The 21,098-nt window shown below is 33.2% G+C and overlaps 1 protein-coding gene across 7 annotated transcripts in view; it reads right to left on the reverse strand.

Moving 5' to 3' along the window:
* Nucleotides 1-7,160: 7,160 nt before the first annotated feature.
* Nucleotides 7,161-21,098, reverse strand: part of EPHA5 (EPH receptor A5) — a 408,082-nt gene continuing 394,144 nt past the window's right edge. For 6 of the 7 annotated variants that reach the window (XM_070791518.1, XM_070791523.1, XM_070791516.1 and 3 more), the window contains 2 exons: nt 19,996-20,151; nt 7,161-11,774 (listed from right to left, as the gene is read on the reverse strand). In XM_070791518.1, coding sequence (XP_070647619.1) covers nt 11,669-11,774; nt 19,996-20,151 — 262 coding nt within the window. In that variant the 3' untranslated portion in view covers nt 7,161-11,668. Of the gene's footprint in view, nt 11,775-12,305; nt 20,152-21,098 lie in introns of those variants that run through there. The other variant, XM_070791522.1, reaches the window with a different exon arrangement.

The raw sequence follows: 21,098 nt of genomic DNA on the forward strand, positions 1-21,098 counted from the left end.
TGGATTTGAGTAATTCATTCTTATCTGTCTTAGGGACCACCTGACTGCATGCAGCTGCATTATAATTGTGTTATTGCATTGGTTCCCAGGAAAAGTAGGCATGTATATAGATGGATCATTATTCAGATACAATGCACTGAGGCAGTGTAAACCCAGAGTGGACATTGTCTTGTCATTGCTTGCCTATAGTAACAATGGTTGAGAAAATATAGCATTCTTATGGTTAACTTGAAACATGTTCCCACAGATGACAATACACTCTTGCAATTAGCATGTAGTCCACTCCAGTACTCTTGCCTGGAAAAATCCCATGGACGGAGGAGCCTGGTAGGCTGCAGTCTGTGGGGTCGCTAAGAGTCGGACACAACTGAGCAACTTCACTTTCACTTTTCACTTTCATGCATTGGAGAAGGAAATGGCAACCCACTCCAGTGTTCTTGCCTGGAGAACCCCAGGGACGGGGGAGCCTGGTGGGCCTCCGTCTATGGGGTCACACAGAGTCGGACACACCTGAAGTGACTTAGCATAGCATAGCATAGTAGTAATAATTACTACCAGCTAAAAGGATTCCATGCTCACATATTTGGGAGTGTATTTAATTTTCTAGGCTATGTTTCCTACTCATTGTTATCTTTGACTTTTTTCTTATTTTTCTATATTTGCTGGTAATATATCTGAGAAACATATTTAATGTGAAACTAATAAAATTTTATAAGTTATAGATGGAGGTGAGGGTAAAGAAAATTTAATACATAAATTTTGGATATCTACTTTGTTAACTGTATATTAGGAGGTTATCTTCTAGTGTGAGTATGGAATAAGATATAAGGTGTGTTGAAGGTAAGGAAGCCAGTTTGGGATATGCTGATTTTAAAGGCACACATTTCAGTCGACTGGATTTAGTAAAAATTTATACATGGAGCTATATTTTTGGAGAAAGACTGGCCCTGGAGATTTAGAATGGAAAGCCATTCCCATTTATATTAAAACTGAAGACTTATGGATTGATATAACTTTGAAGGGAAAGCACACTTAATGAGGTGGGAAGAGTACTCATAATTTCAGTTATTATTAATAAAAGGAAGGTAGAATAATAAAAGGTAGTGGAAAGGATTGAAAATAATTGGCTAGAAATGTAAACAAACAAGAAATACTGAGATCTTAGGTGCCAAAAAAGGGAGGATACTTAAGTTGGACATAAAATCAAAAAGGTCTTACTATTTTTGTGACATTATTCAAGATAAGAATAGAAGGGTTGAGGAAAGAATGTCAATAAAATATTGTATCAGGCCCAAGGGCCATAGAGGGGATGTTTGAGCACTTCATCACTTTAAAGTAATGACAGGAAAAACATAATACTATTATGCTTTATCTATGTTAATTCTAGCTCAGAAGAATTAAATATTAATGAAGGAAAATTAATCTGTATAAAGGTAGTGAGCAATTACATGAAGAATGATGAAAATAATCATCTTAAAATTATAAATAAATAGTGACTTGTTCAGCTGCTAAGTTATGTCTGACTCTTTACAACCCCATGGACTATAGCACATTGGGCTTCCCTGTCCTTCACTATCTGTTGGAGTTTGCTCAAACTCATGTCCATTCAGTTGATGATGCCATCCAACAATGTCATCCCCTGTCACACCCTCTCCTCCTTCCCTCCATCTTTCCCAGCATCAGAGTATTTTCTAAGGAGTTGACTCTTCACATCCAGTGGCCAAAATATTGTAGCTTTAGCAACAGTCCTTCCAGTAAATATTCAGGGTTGATTTCCTTTAGGATTGATTGCTTTGATCTCCTTGCAATCCAAGGGACTCCTAAGAGTCTTCTCTAGCACCACAATTCAAAAGCATCAATTCTTCAGTGCTGAAACTTCTTTATGGTTCAACTCTCATATCTGTACATGACTACTGGAAAAACCATAACTGACTATATGGACCTTTGTTGGCAAAGTGATGTTTTTGTTTTTTTAATGTGCTGTCTAGGTTTGTCACAGTTTTACTTCCAAGGAACAAATGTTTTTAATTTCATGACTGCAGTCATCATCCACAGAGACAGTGATTTTGAAGCCCAATGAACAAAAAAAAAAAAGGTCTGTCACTCTTTCCATTTTTTCCCTCTTCTATTTGCCAAGAAGTGATTGGGCTGAATGGAGTAGGAAATAGCAACCTAGTCCAATATTCTGGCCTGGAGAATCCCACGAACAGAGGAGCCTGGTGGGCTACAGTCCATCCGTCACAGAGTGAGAAACAACTGAAGTGACTTAGCATGTACATACAATGGGACCGAATGCTATGATCTTAGTTTTTTGAATGTTGTTTCAAGCCATCTTTTTCACTCTCTTCCTTCACTATCATGAAGAGGCTCTTTTGTTCTTCTTCATTTTCTGCCATTAAAGTGGTATCATCTGCATATCTGAGCTTTTTATATTTCTCCCTGAAATTTTGATTCCAGCTTGTGATTCATCCAGCCCTGCTTTCCCCATGATGTACTCTGCATGTAAATTAAATAAGCAGGTTGAAAATATATAGCCTTTCTCAATTTTGAACCAGTCCATTGTTACATGTTCGGTTTGAATTGTTGCTTCTTGACCTTCATACAGGTTTCTCAGGAGATAGGTAAGGTGGCTTGGTACTCCCATATCTAAGAATGTTCCACAGTTTGTTGTGATCCACACAGTCAAATGCTTTAGTGTTATCAATGAAGCAGAAGTAGTTGTTTTACTGGAACTCCTTTGCTTTTTCCATGATTCCACAAATTTTGAAAATTTGACCTCTGGTTCTTCTGCCTCTTCTAAACGTAGCTCATACATCTGGAAGTTGTTCACATACTGCTGAAGCCTAGGTTGAGGGATTTGAGCATAACCTTGCTAGCTTGTGAAATGAGCTCAATTGTACAGTAGTTTGCATATTCTTTGGCATTGCTCTTCATTGGGATTGGAATCAAAACTGACCTTTTCCAGTCCTGTGGCCACTGTTGCATTTTCCAAGTTTGCTGACATACTGAGTGCAGCACTTTAACTGCATCATCTTTTAAGATTTGAAATAGCTCAGCTGGAACTCCATCAGCTCCACTACCTTTGTTCATAGTAAAACTCCCTAAGGCCCATTAACTTCACACTCCAGGATGCCTGGCTCTAAGTCAGTGACCACATCATCATGGTTCTGCATTAATAAGTCCTTTTTTGTACAGTTCTTCTGCATGTTCTTGCCACCTCTTTTAATATCTTCTGCTTCTGCTATATCCTTACCATTTCTGTCCTTTAGTCTACCCATCCCTTCATGAAATGCTCCCTTGATATCTCCAATTTTCTTGAGGAGACATCTAGTCTTTTCCATTCTATTGTTTTCCTCTATTTCTTTGTACTGTTCATTGAAGAAGGCCTTCTTGTCTCTCCTTGCTATTCTCTGAACTCTGAAGTTAGTTGGGTGTTCCTTTCCCTTCCCTTCTTGCTTTTCACTTCTCTTTTCTCCTCAGCTATTTGTAAAGCCTCCTCAGGCAAGTACTTTCCTTTCCTGCATTTCTTTTTCTTGGGGATGGTTTTGGTCACTGTCTTCTATACAATGTTGCAAGCCTCCATCCATAGCTCTTCAGGCACTCTGTCTACCAGATCTATTCCCTTGAAGTTATTCCTCACTTCCACTGTATAATCACAAGGGATTTGATTTAGGTCATACCTGAATGGCCTATTGATTTCCCTACTTTCTTCAGTTTAAGCCTGATTTTGCAATCAGGAGTTGATTATCTGAGCCATAATCAGCTCCAGGTCTTGTTTTTGCTGACTATATAGTGCTTCTCCATTTTGGCTGCAAAGAACACCATAATCTGATTTTGATATTGACTGTCTGGTGATGCCCATGTATAGAGTCATCTCCTGAGTTGTTGGAAAAGGGTGTTTGCCCATCCTGAACCCTCCTCCCTTATCCCTCCCTGTGGCAGATTCATGTTGCTATATGGCAAAACCAATACAATATTGTAAAGTTAAAAAATAAAATAAAATATTAAAAAAAATAAACTAAAAAAAGAAAAAGAAAAGGGTGTTTGCAATGAGAAGCATGTTTTCTTGACAAAACTCTGTTAGCCTTTGACCTGCTTTATTTTGTACCCCAAGATCAAACTTGCCTGTTACTCCAGATATCTCTTGACTTCCTACTTTTGCATTCCAGTCCCCTATGATGATGAGAACCACTTTTTTAGTGTTAGTTCTAGAAGGTCTGGTAGGTCTTCATAGAATCAGCCAACTTCAGCTTCTTCAGCAACATTGGTTGGGGTATAGACTTGGATTACTATGATGTTGAATTCTGTTATTTTTGAGTTTGTACCCAAGTACTGTGTTTCGGACTCTCGTTGACTATGAAGAGTTCTGACAAAATGTGGTCCACTGGAGGAGGAAATGGCAACCCACTCCATTATTCTTGCCTGAGGAACCTCATGAATGGTATGAAAATGTGAAAAAGTGTAGTAATGCAAGTACATGAAATTTATGATGCATTCTTTAAAAAAAAAAATCAAATCTGAGTTTGACTATCCAAAGTGGACATTTGGAGACCGATTTAAGGAAACTGCAAGTAAAAGGTATGATAAAATGGGAATACTGATTGGATATTTGAAAATATTTCAAAACATTATGAAACTTTAGGTATGATAATAGTATTATTATTATATATTTAAAATAATCTCTCTATTGTGGACATGCACACTGAAATATTTATTTATGAAATAACTTCCATGCTTCCTTTTTTTAATATAGGAGGGAGATAGTGAAGTTACATACAAAACAAGATAGGCATTGAGTTTATAATAGGCAAAGCTAGTTTACATGACAAGTGAATTTATTAAACTTTTATCAAATTTTATATGCTTGAAAGTTTTGATAATATTAGGTTAAAACAAATATTGAATGAAAGGAACAATTACAGTGAAATTAGAGAAGAAGAGATAAGAAAGTTAAGGTTATTCTCATGTCTTGATAGTGAAGGGATGATAGGGTAGGATATACAAAGATGCATAATATTTACTGAAGCATTATTGTCTAACAGATACTACATTTACTCTCTATATCAATATTCTTAGGTTATTTTAACAGTTATTTCCTCATTAATAGTTGAGATACCTGAAGGCAGGGAGGTTAAATGATTTGCCTGAGTTCATACAATTATTAAGTGACAGATCAGGTTATAACATGCTGGCTCCAGACCACCACAGTGCTATGTACTCCCTCACAATGACATAGAAGATGAAGTAAAAGGAGTCAGAAGACTGACAGCTGAGGATATTCAAGAGCAGGACCAATGGATGGGAACAGATTCAAAAATATGCAGGAGAGCATCATCTGAAATTCAGGGGCAAAGAAGTAAACTTTAAAAGAGAGAAGGGATGTATTATGTGATCTGGATTAAAATCACTTAACCTTGCAAAAGCTCCATTTCTGCCTTTGATCAAAAGTGAAACAGAATAAACTTCTCAAAGAAGTGTTGTGAGCATTGAATGAAGAGTTTTACTTTATGGAAATTTAGGATTACTAAGAAACCTCAAATTGAAATTAATAATCCCAACATATTTGTATTTGTCATAACTATTAAAAAATTGGAGGGATGACTTAAAAACTATTGCTATGAAAAGTTATCTATATTTCAGCATTTCTGCCAACTTTATTAATTTTAGGTGCTAAGTTCAAGCAAATGCATTTAATATTTTATATAAAACTCTTCTAAATTTGGCTATGGTGGATTTTCAGAAATATCAACTTATTTTACTTTTGGTAGTAACAGTTTGGTAGTAAATCACCTGTAGACTTCAACATTTTATAGGGAAGTTCAGATATTATAGATGGAATTTAGTATAATATAGTTATTATAATTTCCTAAGCTTGTAGGTGAAAAAACATATATTAGAAAAATACACTGAATTAGATTGTGTTACTACTCAGTGGAAGAATCACAAATAAGGAAAAACATAGTTTTTGACTCCCAAGGTCTCAGCTTATTCTAAAAACTGAGTATGTTAGAAACGTAATCCATCAGATTCTGGTTTCCAGCCAAGGTTTACATTTTGCTTTGGAAAAGTGTGAACATTATTTTTATCACTAACCTTTAGTTCCAGCATCAGTTAAATTAGCAGGTTGGCTTAAATTAATCCATTATGTACATGGCACAATGTGGAATCAGAATAGTGTGGTAGAAAGTATCAGTACATGGGTTTGGTCTTAAATAAATGTGGGTTTCATCCTGTCTTTGAATAGAAGTCATACCTTGGGTAATTTCTTAACTGGTTTGAGTCATTGTTTCCTTATCAGTAAAGCAGAGACAATAACATGTACCTTAAAGGTAAGTGTAAAAAATTGTAATACAAAATAGTGCATTCTAATTATATGCTAATTAGCCTTTCCATCACCACCCCATCACTTCAACCTGGTCAAGAGTGTCTACTTGCAGGAAAACTTCTTTTATCACAACATCTTTATATCTCTGTAGCACAGCAAGAACAAGACTAGACTACTTGCTGAGAAAGTATTCATAGTCTTCACATGAGAGTAAAGCAAATATCAAATGTTATCCCTTGTCATAGTGGTTTTTTTTTTTTTTTTTGCACAGGCAAAGGAGTTAGGGATTATTTCCACAGGCATGGTGATGTTACTTTTTATGAATGTAAATGCAAACCAAATACAAATATGATTCATTCCCTTGAATACAATAGATTGTTTGCTATGCTCTTTACAGGAGACCAGTATGATACAATACACAGAGAAGAAGAAGAGCATTTACATTTAAAGACAGTCCTGTAAGAATGCAACCTCTCGACCCTATGCCATAAGCACATGCTTGTTGATGAGAAAGGCATCAGAACGTCTTTTTGCAGATAGTACACAGTTTTCTGCCTTTTTTTTAGTACTGTTGTATAACACTGTCACAAACTTCTAATTAGGTTTCACATAATTATGTTCATGTCCAATAATCTCAGTGTCAAACTCTAGTTGCAAAATATATTTGAATGCAAAGATTCATGAATATGTCTTTGAGGGAATGGATGCTCATTGCATTTTAATATTTAGCATTAGAAATCCCAACATGTTTATCAGAAGGAACTGAAATCATTATACAAAGATTGCAAGTTTAAAGTCTTTTGGGGGAGGGTTAAGCATGACAATTGGAATTAACTGTATTCAAAGGGTTTTTTATTTTCTGAAAAAATATAAAATTTTGTATCTTACACTACAAAAAACATGTACACAAACCAAATGCACACAGAACTTCAAATGGAGAAAAAAAATACAGAAATTCTAGTTCTTCCTTGAATTAATGCTGAGGCATGGATTTGAGCAATCCCAGTGCCTAACACAGAATAAAATAACTCTATACAGTTGCTTATAACCTGCCTGAAATTAAAACATTAAAATAAACATATTAACAAACGACTGAGTCTAAGTTTTATTCTCAGACTATTATAAATTAAATTTACACACTTTTTAAAAATAATTAATTGTAAAACTAATAGCAGTCTAAAGAAGAACAAATACGTTGACCACTGAGACTTCTACTGTTAAGACAGCCCAGCCTGAATAAACATGACGTATTTTGCCACCATCAACTTTTTTCATTTACATTTAGAAGAAACAAATGACATTTGATTCTGATTATTATAAAAGACTCTTTTAAAAAAAAGAATTGGTGTCTTTTCCTAAGTAATAATTATGTGGTCATTCTGAACAAGAACATTCAATCATCTATGTGTAAAAAGACTTTTTCATAAATCAACAAGAAATGAAAAGAAAGTTCTTATCTATTTCTTCTTTGATACATTGCTATGTAATTAACAGCATAATAGAGAAAATATTCAATGTAACCAGCTGTGCTACAGAGTTGAAAAAATGATGACTTATTCTAGTTATTAATTCCAAATAAAACTAGCACTTTGTTTATTCATTATCATCATCATCATCTTATTGTTGATCATCTACTTTTATTTTGAGGTTACACATCTGGCAGGACATAAGCAAAGACAGTTTGCTATCATACTTAGCTTTCTTTTTTCTTATTTTTAGAAAGAACAAAATGATAAAAGAGTCTTATTCTACTATGGAACATCATACATCTAGTAAATTTCTAACATCTGACTCAACTGGCATTTGCCATCCAATGCACGATTACAGTAAAAAAATGTCTTCCATAGGTAAGTATCTCTGCTTGTGCTTCTGAGAGCCCACTTTATATGGGAGAAAGAATGGTGTTTAAAAAAAAAATCTTTTAACTTTCACATGGAGATTAAATAGCAGACATGCAAACACATTAAGTGCTCAATGATATTAATTTTCCATTTAAACTTGAGATAGGAAACTATTTCTTCACCATTGCGCACTGGTTAGAACTCTTACAAACTGAGTTAAGATTGTTCTGTATTGTTTTGACAACTCTAAAACTAAGAATACTGATCACATGTAAGTTTAGATAGAATATTAGAATATAATTTTTACAGTAATCCTACAACTTCAGAATACTGACTTGGTGATTAAAACACAAGAAATAAAACACAGGCACATTAATTTTTTTTAAATGGGAAAATCGAAATTTTTACCTTTTAACATACAATGCATACATTTTCAACGGTCAAGAAGAGAAACTGAGTATGTCATTTTTACATGCGAGCAAATGGCAAGATTAGAAAACAAATTATGATTGATAAAAGTAGTCATTGAGCGACTTCAACAGATATCAGTAAGTTGAAAATTATTTTCTGCTTGTACACCTTTTTCAAAGTTAAACACTGAGAAAGACTTATGGTCTAAAGGTATTGCTATTGTTAAAATAACATTATGTTTAATTTGACAAATCTATCTCATGTACTAAAATTATTGAATCTGTGTTTCACTTTTGGTTGTCTGCTGGGTGACAATATTAACCAAAAGAATAAGAAATCACACAATCAAGATTTGTCAAACTTTGCCCTGGGTTACTGCCTCACTGTATTTCACAAAAGCTGCTTCTCTCCTTGTTCCACTTCTCACATTTATAGATGAGATTGGCACTTCCCAATTGGTGACATATCCAGTGGAGAAAAATATTTTAGAAATAAATTATTTCCTCTTTTTTGAGGAGGAGTACATCATATAAAATCATATTGACATTCCTTAGAAAATCTCAACCAAAGTGAGATAGGGATGAAAGCTATGTGTTTATTTAACTTTCATCTCAATTTACTTTTGTAAATATACATCAAGGTGGCAAAAGAGGCAAACAAATTTAATTAAAATTAATTTAAAATATCTCTTATGAAAAAGAGAAAACCTTCATTAAAACGTCAAATTCCAATCACTTAGATATACTCCATCCTGACCTTGCAATCATCTTTGAACACATAAAGCTGGAGAACAATTTAAATATATTTGTTATGTATATAACTTGATAGACTTTGGCCAGTCCATCAAATTTAATTTTATGGCAGTTTACCTTTTAAATCAACAAATCTGTTCTTACTTGAAGTTTCTCAATTGTTACTTTATCACTTAGATTAGGTTGGTTTTACAAAATTCAATAAGTGCAACACAATCTCTGATTATTTTGTACAAAAGGAATTAGTTTACTATTTTTCCTGAAATGAACAAATGCATCTTTCATAAAAGTGATGCTTGCTTACTTGTGATTTCATCAAGACAAACTTGTATCCATCTCTAGTTTCTTCAGAAATTTCACTAAACTGAAATAATTAAGCATAGTCTGTGTGGACCCATGGTACAGTATATACCTATAAAGAATTATAGCTCTATTTGACAGGACTCAATATATCATTTGAAATTGTTTAAAACTCTCTCCGTTTTCCTCCCTATATTCTTTAGCAAAGAGCTACTTAAGCGAAGGTGGGTAGGGTAAAAGGAAGAACTTATTCCTATACATGCTAACGTTTGACTGAAACAGGTGTTTGGGAGAGAGAGGGGGAATACTGACAATATAATGCAAGTATGTTCCTTACGGATGTCACTAATCCAGGCTACTCCAATACACTATTGCTGTTGACAATCTGAAGTAGGCTGTATTTTGTTTAAATGCTGTGCTTCTTGAATAATCATGTCATTTCATGATTTATAAAGTGTAATAATACAAAAGAACTTGGTTATTTCACCAAGGAGTTCAGTTTTGTTCAGGTTCTAATAAATAGTTTAATTTGTATTACAGCACAAATATCACTCTTCACCAAGTTTGGTACATGGCATGTACATAGGACATTTTATATTTCTTAATAAGGCCAATTGAATAGCACATTAGAATGACTCCTCAAGATCAATTCAATGTAACTGAATATAAGATAAAATTACCAAAGGAAAAAACAGCCATCAACAAATAAAACAGGTCAAGTCTTGCCATAGAGAAAATTCTAAAAGGAAAAAAAAAAGATGGATGTATTTGACATCATTCCATTTCTGCTTTAGTATCAAAATTTCTAGAGCCAGGCTACAAAGGAAATGGTTACAAAGGATTAACACTTAGGAGTAATGCTTGGTGCTATGTGCTGGATTTAACAATATTAACAGAAGTCTGCACAGTTAAATCCTCCTACATCCTGCTGAAAATGTGCCCTTTGGTGTCAACTTTTCTTGACAAGATATTTTCTTGGACTCAGAAAGGTGAAATTTCTTACAGGGGTGCAAGATTAATGGCTAGAAGAACTCCATTGTCACAGATATCACACAATGTTTTTAAAACACCAAAGGGGATTTAGTCTTATAGACATTTCCTGTTACTGAATAGAGAGATTTAGCAGCTTTTGGACACATGAGAGGAAAAAAGACACAAGCTTGTGTTAGATTTTGTTTTACTGCTTCCCTATTTCTCCTATTTCTAATATACCCTGGAATGTGTGTTCCTGAATGTTGCTAAAATTAAAATACTAGTAACAATGCAAGCTGAATGGTAATACACACATGTGCAAGCCACACACACACAAAGCCCCACCTTAAGTTGATTCCTGGGTATACAGCAAATTATACAGTATATACACATTTATTACCTAGTAGTATCTAGAAGAGCAGCTAAAAGTAAACTTTGTAACACAGAAAAATAAATATACACCCTGTATTGTACTTGTCCTTGATCAAGCAACATGTTTATACACTAGTTTCTATAATTTAATGCTGTGTAACAGCATTTAAAATTACAAAAGAAGAGATCTATTTAGAAATTATCTAACCATATTGCTCTTCAATACACTTTCGTAGACAATTAAGACTTGAAGTAAACGTCAGTAAATTGCAGCTTTTGTTAGCCTACAGATGGCTATCAAACTTTCCTTTCAAGTAGATTCTTGGAAGTTTTGAAAGGGGCTGCCTTCATTCAGTCTAAAAAGGTGCTATATATAGTTATATATTTCATGTATAAAATTTTGTAGAAGTTGGGAGAAGGATGTTGTTGTTGTAATACAAGGTAGTGTTTAAACTTCATGTTCTTATTCCATGCAGGTTATATTTGCTTCATGAAAAATGAAGACACCAAGAGGAAGATAAAGAGATTTTAGTACAACACTGATTACAAATTCTGTGGCTGAAACAAATGCTTTCTTAATGTTTAGAAATCGCTGAGTTTTCCCTTTTTCCCCTTTGTTTTTTGTTAAAATAAATCTCAGAGCTTGTTTACAAAGTGCAGAGTCATTCACTTGACGAAGTGACAATAAACTGAAGTTACAATGGCACCATCCCGTTGACCAGCTGTACCTTCATTTCTTGAAGGCTGTTCATAATCTTCTTCTGGTGACCAACAAGAGTCACTCCAAGCCGTCTCAAATCCCTGCATGAAGAAAGCACACATTGGATGTATGTATTGATTCAGTTTGTAGCACAGCACAATACCTCACGTTGGCAAAGAGGCAAACCTTTTGCAGAAGCTAATTAGATTACAGTCCCAATTTAGATATATGGGGTCCAATTTTCAAGTGCAGGCTCTAAAATTGTACCTTAGAATCTATTTGCAGTCAAAAAATATTTACAACAAGAAGTTATATATATATATATAACAAATATATATATATAGTTGCCCTCCTCTTTTGGATTTTTCGGATGGCACAGAGCAGAGAAAAAACAAATTTGCACATGTTACCAATAAATATTTAATTAAACGGTACAATTTCATTGCATGGTTTTGAAAACGTGGACCTACAATATGAACAAGCACTTTTTATTTTACTAAAAGAAGCATAAAATATACTTTAAAAAATTTCATAGCTAAGCATTCGAAGACCAACCTTTTCAAATGACTCAAGTCATCACAATCATTTTATATATCGGGTATCTTCAGGGGATAATCATCACTACATTCCTCTGATAATGCTTAAAATATTTTATTTTTCACTTGGAATCCATAGTAGCACAGCTTTCTTCCTTTATCAAATATATCTTGGTTCTATTGGCGTTTAGAGCATTCTGAAGATTACACGCTATCAAGAGATCTTTTCAAAAGACATTTTTATATTATTGCTTTTTAACAAGCTTATTATTCAAAATAAACTTACAAATGTTTAGATTCCTAAACTAATAGCATATTATGGCACTCAAAGCCAGAGCTCATGGTTTTTAAATATTATTCCACAGGATATCCAGGAGTTCTATTTTTCCAAAATATGCATTTGACATATATAATAATTCAGATATGTTTGACAGATAACAATGTTAATTATTAAAAAAAATGAGCATTAGTGATTCAAGATTTTTCAATGACAAGATTTTAAAATGTTTGCCATGTTAGATTTCTTTAGATAATTACTCTGCTTAACACATTATGCATTCAGTAAATGTACTAATTTCAGACTGTCCTAGAATTCTTTATAATTGGATTCAATTGCACTGGAATTATAGGTAAAACTGAATCGTTTTGGACACTCAAAAAATCTCTTAATTATCAGAAGGTAGAAATTGAGTAAATGGAGCTCTATGTGTATTAGTATTGGAAATATTATTTATCTAAGAGATATGGATTTGTTCCCTGGGTCAGGAAGATACCCTGGAAGAGGGAAGCCCACTCCAGTAGTCTTGTCTGGAGAATCCAATGGACAGAGGAGCCTGGTGGCTACAATTGGTCCATGGGGTCACAAAGAGTTGGACGCAACTGAGCAGCAGAGTTGAAGCGACTTAGCAGCACCAGCAAGTAATACATTAGGTGTCTTTTTCCTTTTATGTTTTGTTGATTTCTTATGAGAGTTTTAGCAAATGGCAAATAGCTAAAGAAAAAGCAATGAACACTTATGGTGGAAACATTTCTTTCTTTGAATGTAAATGTGAAACATTTAATTTAGAAATTATTATAGCTACAAGACACCAGAGTATAATAAAACTAAGAATAATGAGGCAATGAAGACAATCAACAAAACTTAAAAAGCAATAAAATTTCGGTTTAAACAAAATCACTATTGTTAGTTATGAATGGTCTTTCTTGGTGGCTCAGCTGGTAAAGAATCCGCCTGCAGTTGAGGGAGACCTGGGTTTGATTCCTGGGTTGGGAAGATCCCCTGGAGAAGAGAACGGCTACCCACTCCAGTATTCTGGCCTGGAGAATCCCATGGACTGTATAGTCCATGGTGGGGCAAAGAGTCGGACATGACTGAATGACTTTCACTAGTCATGAATAGATTGTAAAACAGCTAATGGCAGACAACATAGGAACAAAAGAGATTTGAGTTTAATCTTGTCTTTTTCAATTAAATCAGGGTTTCTGAGCCTTGCCCCTGTTAACATTACAGGCTGGAAATTTTTTTGTTTGTAGAGGCTACCCTGTGTATTAAAGGACATCTACCAGCATGCCTTACCTGGTCCCACTAAATACCAGAAATACTGGATGGCCACTGGCCCTTTGTCGTAACAAGACAAAATGTCTCCAGACATTGCAAAGTGTCCCTTGAGTGGAAAAATCTCCCCTTAAGAAGCATTGAGATAAATATAATAAAATAGGTAACAATTAAGATTGTCCTCTTCCTATATGATAGGAAAATATATAAGCAATATGATATAGATTTTTGTTAATTTCCTTTTGTGGATCAGAAAACAATTTCTCATTTCTCTGAGATATAACATTGACCAAAGAACTTCAAATTACATGCAAACATTGATTAATCTGTGAAATGAGAAATCTGTATATATAACATCAAATATCCAGAATTCCAAAAGAAAGAAGATATCTAATGAAGGAAACAAAACACATGATTATTTGACTGAATCTATGGTAATCCAGTCTATACTTCATGGCAACTACAGTTATGGGCTAATTAACACTGTCATATTTCCACATGTAACATGAATTATGAAGACAATTTATGGGTGCTCACTACCAACTTTTGGACTTAAGTCAGGAGAAAAGGGGATAAAATTTCTTAACCTGAAAGCAATCTCTACTAGAGAATGTAAATAATTAGAACTTGAAATAAAGTTTAAAACATATGTTTTATCATGTGTTTTATAAACCTACATGTGATTCTGACAAAGGTTTGAAAGTACTGATTTAATATATACATACTTAAACTGCAGAATCCATATGGCTAATCCAATTATTAAGAATGAGTTTTTGAAAATAGCTATTATAGTTATTCTGACAGACCTGAAAAAATATTACAGACTTTCCTGCTCAAACAGGGTGAACTTTGCATGTATAATACCGAAACCTTAATTTAAAGTGTATGTGTTTCTGGAGTGTGGTGCATGGGCGTAAGTGTGTATGTATTCCATATTCCAACTCTTGGTTGCTTTGCCTCTTATTAAATCACTAGTTTGGCTTATTTTTTTTTCCCACTGTCTTAATCTGTTAATATATGTAAATATAACTTTATTCTCTGCAAATAACCACAAGAAAGAATCTGGTTCAGTGCTTTGGGAATTTACATTTTTCATGACATCTATATCATGCTAAAGAATGAATATTTTAAGGAATTGTATTTGATTAATACAGTTACAGAGTTTGTGTTTATAGGCAAATAAAACCTGACCTTTTCCAGAACATTTCATATATCTAGATGTTAAGTTAAATTTGTTTAAATTTTCCCAAGCATAAATTTTATTTAGGATCATCTTATGACCTGATAATCCCTTAACATTCATACAGAATTTCAGACCAGTGAAATTCTCTATCCTTCTCCTCTCTCTAACATTTCATCTCTCTTACATTTCACCTCCCACCTCTATCTACACCTCTTTCCATGGGATAAATGGAATTATGAAAATACAGCACTCAGTTTTACATACTGCCATAAATTATGTGTCTTTAATGGAATGCTGTTTTTGAGGTCTGACCTGTCATTTCAAAAGCTGACAAATTAATGTGCAGAGAATTAGAAAGTAGCATGATTATAATGCATGCAATGTCCGTTTATACAGTGTGATTTTAAAAATGTGGGGAAAACCAAGATTATTCATGCAGTTAAATCTGTTCTCAGGAGCAAAGTTTTCTTTAAAAATTCCGTTTAATATTTTCCTACTAAAATTACAAATAAGAATTAAAAAGGTATTAGGAAAATGTTTCCTGTAAAGGTTAAGTAACTTTATTCCAATATTGATAAATACATTATGGTATTTTCTTTTATGTAGCTTTGTCTCACATTTTTGTGATTTTCAATAATTTCTATTTTACTTCTTAAAGCACCTATTAAATAGTCTATTTAACAGTAATAATGTAAGAAATTTGATAAAAATAAAAGTATTTTCCATTACATGATAAAGGTGCTACTCTATGAATATTTTTGAAAAAAAAAAAAACTTGAAAATGTGTTATTTTACTCATTTCATTTATCTATATAGGAGTTTTTGTAGCAAGGGAAAGTTTTAGGTGTGTCCCCTTACATATATGATACTAATTTTATCATGACCACGTGTAATCTTAAGTAATACCCAAAGCCAATTTAATGATAATAAACTAAATTTCAGCATAGGCTTATGAATCTAAACATGATAGACTGATATTGTTACATAAAAAAGTTTTAATTTTGTCAACAAAACATGATTAGTTTTAGAAAAGCTGTAAATATAATGAACTGCCTTTGTTGTGACAACATTCCAATCTTTTTTTAAATGTTATTTCTTAATATAAAATAATGGAAAACACTGGTATTATGGTGTTAAATGGCAGAATGAAAAGTAGAAACTAAACAGGAGGTTTAGTTGATGTTGGAGCCAACTCTTGATTATTCAGGATGTAATTTATCCACTGGTATAGGAAATGTTCCCTTACATTCTTCTCCCTTCTGCTTTACACATCTTTTAGCCATATCACTAGTACTTAGCTCCACCAACACAGGCTGGATAGGAGAAGGGAGAAGAGAGGTTAATGAACATTCACTAAATTTCAGTGTTTATTCTTATTGTCATAGTTTTATGATGCAATTGCATATTTGGGATTTTTTTTGGTCACTTCAAAGAATCCTGATAATCATATATGTACTGTACAAGGTATACATATATCTTGGCAGGGAGGACTTAACCATGACCTAGCTATAACTTTCAATGGATGAGACCTTGTGAGGGTTCAGTTCAGTTCAGTCACTCAGTCGTGTCCGACTCTTTGCGACCCCATGAATTGCAGCAGGCCAGGCCTCCCTGTCCATCACCAACTCCCAGAGTTCACTCAAACTCATGTCCATCGAGTTGTGAGAGTTACACTGGATGTTTTAGCTTATGCAGAACACGGAGGATATTAAGTACTCATATGTGTTCTTTAGGCATATACTAAATTATGCATAATGACTTTATCAATAAGTTAAATTTGAGTAGAAAGTAAAAGTGAAAGTCGCTTAGTCGTGTCCGATTCTTTGCGACCCCATGGACTGTACGGTCCATGGAATTCTCCATTTGAGTTAGTGGGCACAAATTTTGGCTCCAGATTTGCGACACTTAATTTTAATATTTTAAGACCTCAATTCAATAAATAAATAAGTAAATAGGAATTGCTTCAGCTTACACATGATTGGTATAATAAAGTTATTGGATTTTATTCATTTTCTGAATAATCAAAAGTTGACAGTACTGATCTGACAAGAAGTTTAAAAAACAGCTGTGCTACTGTCCTTAATTCCAATATTTGGATTCAATGTGCAACTCACCTCAAGCTCACAGATCCCCCTGTAGACCATAACTCCCTGCACTTAAATGCCATAGTACAGATTGCATCATTGCTGCTACAACAATTGTTGTCCTATGAGTACTGCACACAGAACAGCCAAGGTTAGGCACAGAGAACAGCAGACAGAAACATCTGAAGTTGAAAGCCACTTTTGTTGAATACATTTTAACTCTAAATTCTAAAAATATTTCATTTCTATTCCACATCAAGCCTTACATATATGTGCTGGCCAAAAAAACATAAATAAAATTAAACCTCTATGAAGGAAATTTTCACCAAAGTATGTGGTTCTGAAAAATTATAACTGTTTCCTCTTCCTTATTCAAAATCCATCATGAGAACAAATTTGATGGCACAAATTATATTAATAACATATTTTTCTTAGGTATGTATATGGCAGTTTGGTCTTTTGCTCTATATTAATTAATTTTAACTTTTTTCAAAGCATTTTTTACAGTATGAGTATATTCTTCCAGTTCTCAGTTTCAAAATTATGCTCTGGCAATAATACTGGTATATTTTATTTCATTATAGTTTATACAGGCTACATAAAATTATTATTTAGACATGGGCCTAGTGACTAAACAACAAAAAAGACCATGTAGAAATAAATCTTTAATTATTTAAGATTTTGTCTTTGTCTTTACTAATATTTTAGTTCCTTTGCCATAGTCCTTAATAATGACTGGCTTTTTTTTTTTTTTCTTTTTGGTCAAGAGCAAACAAAATGCACATATAGTCTTTTTTTTATATTCTTGACCAAACAAGTAACTGATTACTCATTCTTCTGTGCGTTATTTAACATAACATTTTGATAAATACATTCTTACTAATAGAGGGAAAATGTGGTCAAAATACAATAAACAAGAAGACATGTGTTGGACTCTCCAATAAATCGGCTTCACTTAAGTTTGGCTGGCTCAGTTCCTCGTAAGGAATGTGGTATTTATAGTCCCAGGAAATTGAAGCAATTGACACATTGACACCAACATTCTCTGAACAGGAAGATGTTGGTAAATCTCTTAATTTCACCTTATTCTTAGGTCAGAGTAAATAAATTACACCATAAAATATATGAAAGGAGGCAATACAGAAGGCAACATGCTATCAAAGCAACAGAGAAGGAAGAAACTCAACCATGTAGAGAAGATTTGACCAGACAAAAATACAGGAGAATAGAAGCGAGTTTCAGACCATCACAAGATGAGAGAAGAAGCTATTAAGTCTTGAAAGAAAACATACAAAATGAGAGAGTTTTGAAACAGAAGGGAAAATAGAAAAGTAAACAGAAAGGAATTATTAGACATAATAAAAAGTGAAACCATAATGTAAAATTTTTAACATATTTATAGTATTTGGGGGCCCCAATGAAAGTAAAACAGAGGAATTAATGCAAAAGCCATTATTAGTGATTATAACTATTCTGTTACGGAGAAACAAAAAAGTAGTGGATGTAAATATATACATGTATATGTGCTATTTTAATAAAAAGAGAGACATGGTTTAATGCAAATAGTTTTATTACATATTTACAAGTAATCTGACATTGGGTAGAAGAAATACCTACAGTATCATTTTAATATAAAATGACAAATGACTTTAATAAATTAAAATGACCATTTTTACTGAAAAATTAAATAGCAATCATGTAAAAATAGTTTTAAATTATCAATAAATTTTTCTGTTTACTATTTCAAATATAGTACTCATGAGTTTTTTGAGTGTCCAAAGAAATAATGGGCAAAGTATATGTGCTCTCAAGTAGATATGATCTAGTGGTGATGGTGAGAATGATATTCAATAAATTAAGATAGCTAGCTGAGTGGTGATTTTAGGTCCTTTTAGTTATAGTTATCAAGAAGAGAAATTCTGAGAAAGTGACATTAATTGGTGATCAGTGATGGTACCCTGTTACCTTTTCTGTGGATAGGCAGTGAGTTCAATAAACCAGAGAATGCCAGAGTAGAAATGGTGAGAACCAAGTGCTCAGTGTTCATATTATGTGATGTAATGGAAGAAAGACTGTGGTTTAGTGCTTTAGAAAGTTCTATCATGCTTTAAAACTTACAACAATATTTTAACCTTTGAATGTGTAGGCAATTTGAACTGTTATTATTATATTCATAGGTTAAAACATCATTTTTGTTAATGTAATCCAGATGTAACCACCATAACAACAGTTAGTTTTCACAAATTACAAATATTAGGCTAAAATAATTACACGTACAGAGTATATAATAAAATACAAACAACTTACAACCCTAAAGAATTCAATTTTTAACTCTAGTGATTTTTATATAATAAGATTTGATAGATTTTATCTTAAACGTGCAAACAGAAGAGGGCACAATTGGTTTCCACTGAGATTGTACCAAATAACAAAAATCAAGGCAGGATCTAATATATCCTTGGATTGCAAGAATATAAGATGCACCACTTATAGAGTAAACGGGATGAGATTCCTGCCCAGGAAGCTTTGTTTAAGCTGTTGTTATCTGGGTATTCATCAAAGCCGAAACTTAAGAGTATGTTTTGTTGTTACAGGGCTAGCAGCACCAATTGTGCTTACAGTTTGTTTTGTATTTACATTCATATAACACAGTATCAGTAGAAAAACTTTGTCAAGAAAACATCTTTTCTACAACACAAAGTACCAGTATTTTGCCAAGATGTTATTCCAATCAATCAAATACTCAAATGTTATTTGTTTGAAGCAAAGAAGCAAAGATACTGGCCACAAGTAGCATTAATCATGCAGTTGTTAACAATACAGGCTAAAAATGAAGACGCTTCTTTGAAAGCTGCCACACACGGACAAAGGTTAACTGATTTCCCTTGATCTCATCCAGATTGGTTTCTGAACAATTTTTCTTGCCCCAGCAATTACGTAAAAATTATCAGAAAAATTACTCACTCCAAGGTCACCTGAGCCACAGCGTCCATTGAACTGTATCCATTTTCCATGAAAATCTCTGTATATCGGCCCATTTTGATTGCTTCTAGCCATTCGCCTACTGATCTGTAGGCCCCAGATCCCAGTGAGCCATGTTCTGCCAATAAATTAGATACTCTAAAACACAAAAAACACAAATATTAAAAAATTTATTGTAATATTAACTCATTACCAATGGATCTTTGAGTTTATAAGTATATTTATAGGAGAAAAATACACAAATGCTAACAAGGAAGAAAATAATTTGAAAAACAGAATGCAAAAATCAGCCTATTCAGATTTTTTCTATCCATAATTAACAATGACTTATAATGGTTTGATAACTGAATTTTCTGTAATACAAAACATTAGGAAAAAATTCCATGTTATTAATTTAGATGTATTAATTTCCTACTTCAGTTTTGTTTGTAAAATACAGAAAATGCTACCAAATAGAGACATGTAGGATAATTTGTGTAAAGTCAATTGCTTCTAGACTTTGCTAGAGAAACTTGTACTCATTTAATCTTATTTCCTAGAAGACCAGAAATTAGTTATCCTTTATTTTATGCTCTTACATAGGAGTGCTTGTTAACTCACCTAGGAGTAGAACTGGAAAGCAAAATGTAACCCTTAATATTAATACATAAGAAAACAAAATAGAATTAATCAAACTATGTGATGCTCTTAACTATATTAAATTTACACTCCTTGACCAATAATATATGAAATGATTATGATGATTTCTGGAAATTTTACTCTCATTCTCCACTCTAAAACTAAAGTATTTCTTTTTAAGTTTTTATTTTATTTCATCTCTCTCTGCCTCAAGAGTTTGTTACTCATTTCTGCATACTCAGCACCTAGCCCACAGCCTGACAGAGAATACATACATGAATATTTATTGGATGAATAAATAGACATTTTGTAGTAATTTGTAGTCAATAAATAGTAGAGTCAAAGATTTGTTGAATTTGGAGAACAGGATCTTGAAATTGAGATAATAGAAGAGATGCAATTTGGGGTAATAGCAAAGTCTAGACTATGACTATGAAAAAGAGTCCAAGGTGGGTTAGAGACCAAAA

This window comes from Bos indicus, chromosome 6 (genome assembly GCF_029378745.1).
Source record: "Bos indicus isolate NIAB-ARS_2022 breed Sahiwal x Tharparkar chromosome 6, NIAB-ARS_B.indTharparkar_mat_pri_1.0, whole genome shotgun sequence".
Taxonomy (NCBI): domain Eukaryota; kingdom Metazoa; phylum Chordata; class Mammalia; order Artiodactyla; family Bovidae; genus Bos; species Bos indicus.